The sequence below is a fragment of the Telmatherina bonti genome, assembly GCF_933228915.1.
Source record: "Telmatherina bonti genome assembly, chromosome: 19".
In the NCBI taxonomy this organism is placed as follows: domain Eukaryota; kingdom Metazoa; phylum Chordata; class Actinopteri; order Atheriniformes; family Telmatherinidae; genus Telmatherina; species Telmatherina bonti.
In genome coordinates, this window is record NC_136617.1 from 20,611,521 (window position 1) to 20,622,698 (window position 11,178).

Genomic DNA, 11,178 nt, shown 5'->3' on the forward strand with positions numbered 1-11,178 from the left:
TTATAGAGGAAAACTGCAGAACCTTATTTGAAGATATTGTTGTATTTCATATGCTGTTCAGAGGAAAATCATGTGGCACACAAGAAAGCTTCTGGCAAAGTGTGATCAGTGACATGATGCTGAAGGGAAGGGGACTTTATATGAACAAACTGCAGTGGTTGACGTGCCTCAGGTGCTGGATTTGATAGGAGTGGTGTGACGCTCAGGGGCATTGAGTCAGAGTCAATGATAAGGACCTGGGGCTGTGACTGACCTCTCTCATCTGCCCCTAGTTTCCTCACTACCTCTCCTTCTATGTCCTTGTTGGTTTTATTGGTTTGTTATGCAGATAATGTTTTAAGCAAATGAGTCATCACCAAGTCTTACTTCTTTTGATACCTTAAATTCCACACTTGCAGACTAGCCCTGTTTTCAATCACGACTCCTTCTTTCTGTTCTTTTCAAACCGTTTTCTCTCACAAGCCATTCTTTTGGTGTGATTGGGGAGTGGAGCCGTAAGGTTTGAATGCAATTGGAAAAGCTCTGACTCACACTTTCACACAAAATCACACACTTTTATTGGTAATGACTCATTGGAACACAGGTCAGTCAGTACAACAATGTCAAACTGGTATATGAGTGTGTTAGTATGACTGAGTTTGCAGACACGTTTAACCTTTATATGCATTAAGGTGCTATTGTGCAAAGCTTTCGTGACACTCCACCTACACTGCTTTTATGCTAGTCACAGAGATAACACTGCTGTAAGGGAGATTTTGGTGGCCATTATCACATTTGAATATTTAGTTTTTACAAGCAAGTTTGCATACTGGGTCTTAGTTCAAAAGATGTGCATGGGTGCATAAAGACCAGAGGCAGAAAAGAATTCATTATGACATGGGCAGCTGAGGACTGAAGAATGTGTTGAGTGACTCATGCTAAACAGACAGGAGCCATCAGCAGACACTGTGGCAGCAGCATCAACTGTGACAGACAACACTATAGTGTAACAACAGTACACATGAATGGCTTTATCAAGTGCCATATGCATGCACAGAGCCTTGTTTCAAGCCACACATACACACACACATATTTCTCCAGATTAGCACAGACAGTGTGGTGCAAAATGTTCCCGATTTCATTTGTACCACTTTTGCATGTCTGTGGTGGAGATGAGTCATTTTTAACTGTGGTTGTCACGTAACTACAGTCACTTGGACTGATTCACACTCCCAACAATTTCTAAAATAACAATCAAGCTCTCTGCTGGCTTTTCTTTGCAAAATGACTGTGGTACACTGTGTTCTTATTATAGAGTTGTGTTTCATTGGAACAACACAAAGGATAGATTATTTTTTATTTTATTAGTGATAATGACAAACAATAATTTGATGCACATTATAAGACTGGATGATATAAAAATATAGTTAAAAATGGTTGGCTGGAACACAAACTAGAACTTAAACATCGAAAGACTACAAGACAATTAACACTACAATACTGCTTCAGCTGCATCAAATGGTTTTGGCAATGACCTTTTGTCAAGCAGTCAACACACCTTTTTATTTTCTTTACTGTTCTGTACAGGAAACTGCAAAAAAGGACAATAGTTTAACAAATCTAATGTTCATCATCTGTGTCCTCTTCATCATCATCACCCTCCTCCTCTTCAGATTCATCCTCTTCGTTGTCCTCTTCCTCCTCCTCTCTTCTCGTCTGGCGGTTGCAAGCTCTTTGTTGCTGTGACGACAAATTAACAATCACTATGCAACTACAACCCTTTACAGGCAGCCATTAAGCACTTTTGTCCCTCAGAGGAATCAAAAACATTTCCACCCTCTCTCTCTACAGTTGTTCGTGATCGAGATAATACAGGCACAAGATTGAAAACATCCTGAAGTTTGACTACATTCCAGCAAAATACTCGTGACATGATGTACGACATATCTGAGGCCATGCTAAAGTGACTTTTGTGGGCAGCCGGCTACAGTCTGGAGATTTCTAGAAAGATACTGCGCCTGAGCAAACTCTGTGACAAACCTTACAGAAGTTAGTTTTCCAAGAAGTCCAAGCGTTCCGCCCTGAGTGATAAACTGATGAACAGTTGTCTGCACAGCTACACGGTGTCACTGTTAAGATGTTGGGTCAGCTCTTGGTATAGGAAGAAATACGTGATTTTACGTGCATGCAGAGCCGTGTGGAAATCTGAACTGAATGTTGGATGATAACATGCCGCACATAGTGGGACAACCGATAAGACTCACTGTTATGGAGCACTAGCCTCCGCTGGAATGAGGAAGGCTCATCGTTTTTTAAACAAGAGAAAGGGGGAATCTTTTATTTTGTCATCACATCAACTTATCTATCTCAGTCAAAGATAAACAGCAATGCCCTGACAGAAACTTGATCAAACAGCATCTTTGAGGGAAATTCTGGTTTGTTGTAAAGCATTACATCACTGTCTGTATTTTACCTGTAAGGTTCCCGATGTACTCAAGAGGGACCCGCTCTGATCAAGGGAAGTTTTGGAATTAGCCCGCACTATGTCTAAGTGTGATTGGTAGTCAGGGGGGTGCAGTGAACGCCTGAACACCTGCCAAAGACAGCAAGAGAAGCTATAGTTTTCCAAAAAATAAAACAATATTAAAACAAAACATCAACAACCGAACTCTCACACACTCAGTCACTTACACAAAAAAGAAATATTCCACCAGGTGTCTAAGCTGGCAATCTGCTGACGTTATCGAAGCAGTTCAGCGGGTATAAGTCTGACAGCAAACACTACCATTTCAACCACAGCAATTGTTGTCACTGTGCAGAAATTACTCTCAATCAGGATTGTCTTCGTGCTTGTCATTGTGCCGGTATCAGATGATTCAATCTCCCATGCTCTTTGCTATGAGTCACAGCCCTGTCTCAGTGAGGAGTTTCACTTCAATATGAATGGAAGGGAGATGATTCAGTGCAAAAACACACAGATGAGATGGCAAGGAGTAGAGAAAAATAGAACAGGGGCATCTGCAGGAGGGGCCTATTTGCACAATATCATCAGTTCTTTCTTTCTTAAAATAATACAGCAGTTCTCTCACTAGATGGTTAACAAAAGAGAGTTCAGCATGACTGAACTAATTGTACAGTATTTCCTGCAGGTGACTTTAAAGTTCAGGGTGTGGACTTTAGAACATATATCTGCAATGAGTCAATGAATAATGGGTGCATTAGACGCGGATATTGTGGGCAGATTAAACTAACTCTTCAAGTTAATCCAATTTAAAAAAAGACAAATAAAACCACACAAAGTTTTAGTGTAAAGAAATGGACAATGGCAATTAAATCAAGTGTAGAATCAGCCTACCTCCAGATCAGCTTCCTCATCAACACTTTGAATGCTTTGGAAAGCCAAGGTGTAGACCTCCAAAGCCTTGGCATGGAATGACATTTCCACTATGACAAACTCACCAAAGATTTTCTACAGGAGCGGACAAGGGCAAAGTTTTAATATTGAACAGATCCTGAAGTGTGAATCAAAACCGTCTGATGACTGTGAAACATGAAAAAGAGTAGTGAAATTGTTATACAAGTACAGAACCGTGTGGACAGACTCATGCAAATCATGACTGTCTGGTTTCAATTCACTATAAACGCACTGTTTCACGCAATACTTCTCACAACTGAAATTGTATTTCCACAACTTGAGTGGAACAAACCTTGATGTCCTGGATCTTCTGTCGCTCAAACTCATCTATAGTCTCTTCCAGCTGCTTGGTGGTCCGTGTGGCATCCATGGTGGCTCTCTGAAGCTCACTCTCAGCCTAATGGCAAGAAAATTATGAACTACTCAAAAAAAAAAAAAAAAAAAAAAAAAAAAGCCAGAGCAACACAACATAACTCTGTCAAAAGACTTTCTTTTAAAGACAGGTAATCAACTTGTAAAAAAACACAGGTAGAATTAATGTTTCTGAATGTAGCATATTTACGCTCGGTTGGAAACAGTACAAAAAAAAACAAAAAAAAAAAATCGACATTTTTTTAATGTTACGTCACCGGTGAGGAGATTCACAACACAGAACACACCTGAGACTGAGAGTTTGGTCAAGGGAAAAAAATATTACATTTGATCTGTCCTTATTATATTTCTGTTGAACAAATAAAGTTGAGCTGTTTATTCAAACTGGTATTGAATGCTATTACATCCCATTATTTATACAAGTTGCCTGTGTAACATTAAAGGCTTTTTGCCTTTTACATATTAAAGACTTGAAGAACTCAAGAGAAATAATGCAAGGATACAATGATCTGTCTGTCTGAGGGATTTCTCAGTCTGGTCCTCTCAAGCTGAGCCATCTGTTTGGCTTCTCTGTCTCTGGCACTCTGAGTTGTCTTCAGATCCTCCTGAATAGATGCACAGGAACACAATAGTCATTTTAAGGAATAACGGTCCTCCATGATGGACTGTCCAGGGTGTAACTGCATCTTGCCTGCTGATGGCTGGGATAGTTTCCAGCTTCCCCGCAACCGTGAGTTTGGGTTATTGGTGTAGAAAATGAATGGATGAACTACAGCCCTTTTCTATTGATGATATACAGAACACTACAAGTTTAATCAGTATGACAAACATGTCTTCATTCAGACATACATATATCAGTACTAGTCTAAAAGGGGCTTGTGACTGTCAATGATATACAATGACAATATTCTAGACCCTTAATCAAGATACTTTTCTAGATCAGCACCTGAACTGCATTATATATCTAAAGCTTCTGTGCCATCTTAACTATGTAACAGTATTTAATAAGAAATTAATGGGCTCAAAAATGTTTCCTGGTATGAATGTGAGTGCAGAGAGCAAAGTAACAGAAGAAGTGGCCTCAAATTGCTACTTGAAAAGTGAAGGTTTACATTTTTCATGATAAAATAACTCAATTTAGCCCAATTAAATAATATTTTGAAAGCAGCAAATCAAAATCATAATTACTTTAAATCTGATTAATTCTAAAGCAAACAGGCTAGGCCAAAACTAGGCTTTAGAAATTAAGCGTGGTAATTGTTGATTGAAACTCTCTTTGTATGTGAGGTGCATTCGTAGGAGATTTTCACTGAAACCATACTTCCCTCTTGTGGCGATGCACTGTTATCAACCCTAATAGTACTTTGTTTTTACACAATTGAAACTGGAGGTTTTTTTACACTGTAAAAAACAATGCATAAACCTTTTTATCATCACTGTCAGATATTAAATCAGACTAAACTGCTCCTCTTTCAGGTCTGTTAGGATTACCAAAACTATTTCAAGCTATTTCTCCATTATTTCTAAATGCTGTAATAAAGGGAGAAAGAATGTTTCAGTGAAGATTCTTCAAAGTCAGAGGTTTGCATATGTATATGTATATGTATATATACACAACAATTATTATGTCCTTCTAGAATGCGCTGTCCCCGTCTGATGGCAGCAAACTGTAGTAGCTCTGACTTGTTATCTTGGTCTTTTTTAATACAAACTCTTCTCATATAGATATTAGCTGTCAAATTAGGTCTTTTTTCAGAGGATTTCACGGCGGTTAGGAGGGTGTGCTGCAATTATGCTTTTTGCATAATTTTGGTTCCCTCAAGACTTATGATGAGTCTCCATGGCAACAAAAGACTTGCTTACCATCATGATCAACTGATTAAACTCTCCCAAATCAGAATTATCAGCAAAATAACACATCAACTCCCAAAGGAGTTGAAAAAAAAGAGAAGAGGATGCAGAGCATGAGTGAGACAGAGGGGAAAGCGGTGGAGATTTAAACCATTTCTTCCAACTATTGTGATGGGTAATGTGAGATCACTAGCTAACAAAACGGACAAGCATGAGGTACTAACAAGGTCTCAGAAAGAATACAGAGTGCAGTATTATGAGCTTCACTGAGACATATCTGCATGAACACATGACTGCATGACTGTAATGTGCCTGTACATGGCTTTAAAACAGTCCATTCAACACAACCAACTGAACCAAATGACAACAGACAAGTTGCCCTGACATCTCACATCATGAAAGTCCAGGAGAGACTGCTATTGGCTCACCTAAACAAGCAAATAAACACGTTTCAGGACCCATTACAGTTTGCATATCGTAATGGACTTGGGGTTGAAGATGCCATCATATACCTGCTCCAGAGAGCACACTCTCATCTGGACCATTCAGGCAGCACTCTGAAGGTCATGTTCTTTGATTTCTCAAGTGCTTTTAATACCATTCAGCCCTCTTTGTTATGTGAGAAGCTCCATAAATTCCAAGTGGCAACCTCCACAACTACCTGGATCTATGACTACCTCACAAACAGACCCCAGTTCGTGAGATTGAAAGGTTGTGTGTCTGAGATGGAGGTAAGCAGCACTGGTGCACCACAAGGAACTGTACTCTTGCCATTCCTCTTTACACTGTACACCTCAGACTTCCAGTACAACTCTGAGTCCTGTCATCTGCAGAAATACTCTTATGACTGTAGTTATGGGGTGTATCAGGGATGGACAAGAAGCAGAGTACAGAGAACTGGTCAGTCAGTTTGTTAAATGGTGCAGTAACAATCTTCTCATATTAAATACCAGTAAAATAAAAGAGATTAGTGTTGACTTCAGGAGGAACAAGAATAAACAAAGCATGATTTCCATTAAAGTCTGAAGCAAGATGTTGCATATCTTTTACAAGTCTGTTGTGGAGAGTGCAGTCTGCTTTCAGCCATCTGCTGGGGTAGTAGCATCAGAACCAGAGACTTGCAGTGAAACAACAAAATGATCAGGAAAACTGGTTCTGTGCTGTGAGTAACTGGAGCTGCTGGAGCTGATTAATCATAGAGAAGGCTGATGAAGATGGTGGAAGATTCTTTACACCCTCTCTACAACGCAGTGAAGAAACGACAAAATGTGATCAAAGAGAGGCTTCTTCAGGTCTGCTGCAAGACTGAAAGAGGCAGAAGATCATTCTTGCCAGCAGCCATCAGCCACCGGAACAAGGCCTCCTCTAATGAACAACAATTATATACTAACTACAATGTCGAATTTCCCTTTCATTTCATCATTGCTTTAAATAATATGGGAAATCCCAGATAATGACACAACTCTGGGAGCTTCTTATAGGTTACCAGTAAGTGTAAGGCTTTATTGTCAACACAGTCGACAATAAAAATTCATCGATGCGAAATTTTATTGTCGACACGTCGCATTATAAACGCCCGTAACAGCTTTGTTAATAAAACTCTGCGCCTAGCAACTTAACGCTATTTACCAACCACAGCTTTTCAGACAGTATAAGAACTCTAAATACCAAGCAAATTACACAAAGCCCCACAGGAAGTGCTGGGGGCAGTGTTGTCATTTTGTGCAGCGTTTAAACAACGAAGAACAAACTGACGGCAGTGCAACCTATTTTCAAAGTTTGGGGATATTTCATGCTAAACAAAGTGTCAACAGGTAAAATGTGTAGTCTGCCCTGCAGAGTTGGCATATCACAGCAGCACAACAGTCATGGATGAGCATCTGAAACGAAAGCACGTCAGAGTTATGGTTTCTGGCGTTTATGTTTGTTTGTGTTCAAAATAACTCAAAAAGTTATTGATAAATTTCATGAAATTTTCAGGAGTTGTTGGAAATGTGAAAATGAAGAAGTGATTTAGTTTTGGTGGTGCTCCAGATCACTGTTTGGATTCAGGAAATTTTTAAAGGATTCTGGCCCTTGTTTACCTTACAAAACAGGCTTTTTCAAGATGTAAATAATAATTTCAATGCAATTCTACAAAAATTAGGATTTTAAAATATTTTTATTTATTTGGTTTTCATTTTGAGGCAAATTCTGTACAGCTTGGATATGACACTATAGCTAAGGTCGAATGTTTCAAAATTAATTAGTAGTAAGCTGTTTAGCTTAAATTTATTATTCAACTGGTTCAGGAGTCGTTCTTTTAACTTACTAAAGGACATAATGTTGTGACTGACTGGGAATCAAGGTGACAGTCATATGATGCAAACATACTGGAGCCTGTAAAAAGCGCTGCGTCAACTGGAAGCACAGATGGTGGGCGTGGCAGAAATAATCGTGACTAATCAAAAAAATTATTTACAGATTAGTCGACTATTGAAATAATCGTTAGTTGCAGCCCTAGTTAAGTGGCAACATCTGAGTTAACTAGAGGCACACCTGTGCGTATATTTTAAGGTCACACCTCATCCCTGATCTACATGGAGCAGTGAGGTACTACAGACATCAAGAGTATTATCTATCACCCAGATCATGTTCTGAAAGAGATGTTTGTCTTGATGCCCTCTAGGAGACACCATGTTGCTCCCAACAGGAAAGCATATAAATATGCAAATACCTTTATTCCTTTTGCTATCAGGCTTTAAAATGCAAGTGCTTAGTGTGAGCTTTACATGTCTATTTTTTTAAACAATGTTTTTGAAACATGTTTTTGTCTATTTATTTCTGCCATTGCACTCATCACCAATGGTAAAACTGTGATACTCTATGGCTAGATCCTGTCACAATCTTTTGTCCTGCACATTGACAACATGTGTAAACCATGTGCATATGTATGTATAATACCCTTTCCTTTGCTGCGGCACATGTCTGCAAATGGTCCTTTTGGGGATAAATAAAATTTTCTAAATGTGAATCAAACACATTGCTTCCTTGTTGGACATTATGGGAAAAATCAAAAGAAAACCAGCCAAGATATCGGGAACAGAATTGTGGAAATCCAAAAGTCTGGTTTGTCCTTATGTGCAATTTCCAGATGCTTGAAGGTGCCATGTACATCTGTTCAATTATCAGCAAGAATAGACAACAAGCGAATGTCAAACCATTATACCTCTCAGGAAACAGAGAGGTGCTGTCTCCCAGAGATTAATGTATTCTTATTTGACGTGCAAATCAACCCCAGAACAAGAGCGAAAGACCTTATGAAGATGATGGCTCAATCTGGCAAGAGTGTGTCATTTTCCACAATCAAATGTGTCCTGTATCAACAGGGGCTAAAAGTCCACTCAGTCAGGTTTACAACATTATCACAGACAGTTTCAACTGTACCAGTCAGTCTCCTGATTTCCCATCCTCATTTTAGTGGCATATTTGCCATCACACTCTTAGCTGCAGTTTAGGAATCAGTTTATTCAGATAATGATAATACCTACCCTTTTACGTTTTACCACTGCTCCATAGCTTTTTAGTGGCTCAATGACTTTGGCTTCAAGTCGTTCCACCTGTGAATGCAAATGTTAGATTCTGTCTGTAATGGAAGAAACATGAAGGTATGATGGAAGTTAGATCTTGTGGTAGTTAATTTGTATTATTCCACCTCAGCCTGGCGGTAATCTTGAATCTTGGCAAGGTGATCAGCAAATTGCTTCATTTCCCTCTTAAGATCAGGCGTCTCTGTGTCGGCATACATGCCAATTTCCCGGACAAGAAGATCCGCCTTGTCTCGAAGTCTGGCTGTTTTGCGGACATAGGCAGCAAATAATTGGCACATCTCTCCAAAGTGTTTCTCCACATTAGTGATGTTCTCCTGGATCCTTCTGGTCTGGTTGTCTCTAGAGAGGATGAATAAGTTTTCAAAGCAATAATCAGCTGGTATTTCAACACAATGCTTTTGCTTATAAAGATGAAGATTTTGGGTATATTTGCTATTATAGTATGTCACATTCCGCAACTATATGCATGAGAATTAATTGTGCAATTATTCACAGCCTAAACACCTAATTGGATCTTATGTTGTGTCCTAATTTTCCAGGTTATGCCATAAACTTAGTTATTGACACGTTACCAAGCTTATTTAATTTTTGCAAGCTGCCTTTCTGCCACCATGTTCATTATGTCTGTGTACTGTGAAGTGATTCAGCATTAACACTAATATTAAAAGGTTGTGGTCGTCAGTACGACTGCCAAGATAGGAATATTTGTCTGAACAAGGTAAATAACGCACTGATTAATTCATCTCACCTCGTGTGTTGCATACACTATCAGCTAAAGTTTTGAGAACATATTAAATTGTTAAGAGTGAGCTAAACTAGTCTTCGGTGGCGGCTTTGTGCGAGCTCTAAGCAATCCAAGCGAACATTGACAGATGCTGCACGGAAAGAAGCATTTCAATTGGAGTGATGAACTTGTTTTTACCTTGCTCTGGCATCAGGTGTACGACTCATCTTTGCAAACAGGCACTAACTGACATCTATTCTGTAAGCAAAAAAGGCTATTAAAGCCTAGCTAGACAGCTAAGAGCTAGCACGCCAGTCGTCCGTTTCCATGGAATCCTCAAGAATTTCCGCTACGAAGGTTGCACTCTGGGAAATTGAGTCTTTATGCAACTGAATCGTTGACCAGTCCTGCACATTTTAGTTTGATGAACCGAGTTATCATTATGAATTAAACATAGAATAATAAGTAGGTAATACATAATGAAGTAGATAGTATCCGTAAACACGTACCAAACACGATTTCATAATAGCATGAAACTGTTTACATTTTAAGAAAAGCAGACATCCCAGAAACACATACTGTATTAGGCTAGTACTTCATGCTGAAAGTTTTTTGTATCACGTCATATAGAATATTCAAAATACCATGTACACTTTGATGGGTCATATTTTATTGTATATTATTGTGTATCATTTACTGGGATTTTTGATCGGCTAAACATGTATGGGACTTTGGTTTGTTCAGCTTTGATAGATGTTCTTGATTTCTTTCTTGTCTCTGCAGATCTCCCTGATTTGTGATCAGTTAACAAAACACTGCAAGCTGTTTAAGTTTTTCATTCATTTTTTTTTTAAATTTCCACAACAAAATAAGGATTGGTCCCCAAAATTAAAGAGATTCCTGTTATATGTTTGAGCAGGCTTGGCACATTTGTGTGAATGTCACATTCACGTCAATGTATACAGGAATGCATATTTCTGTGTTGTAAAGTATAAGAAAAAACATTTTCATTTTAGACAAACTCTTAATCAAATGTTAGAGTTTAGTTTGTAATAAATCAAACTCTTTGGAATTGGGGTGAACTAAACCTTTAAACTATTAGAATTAATGCAGTAATAAACCTTTAGAGCTGTTGTAAGAAACATTTAACTTTCTCAGAAGTAATGATCTCGACAGGGAAATTCTTTAGTTTGATGTTTCATGAGCAATTAAGCAATGAATCGCTGATGTATTGGAAACTTTTTCTG

The 11,178-nt window shown here is 38.7% G+C and overlaps 1 protein-coding gene across 1 annotated transcript; it reads right to left on the reverse strand.

Moving 5' to 3' along the window:
* Positions 1-1,484: 1,484 nt before the first annotated feature.
* cibar1 (CBY1 interacting BAR domain containing 1) lies at positions 1,485-10,265 on the reverse strand. The gene is made up of 8 exons (XM_079258726.1): positions 10,130-10,265; positions 9,312-9,546; positions 9,148-9,216; positions 4,270-4,371; positions 3,687-3,791; positions 3,335-3,448; positions 2,453-2,572; positions 1,485-1,719 (listed from the first exon to the last, which is right to left on the reverse strand). Exons 1-8 carry the CDS (start codon positions 10,156-10,158, stop codon positions 1,600-1,602), a joined length of 894 nt encoding a protein of 297 aa, XP_079114852.1. The 5' UTR covers positions 10,159-10,265; the 3' UTR covers positions 1,485-1,599.
* Positions 10,266-11,178: the final 913 nt, after the last annotated feature.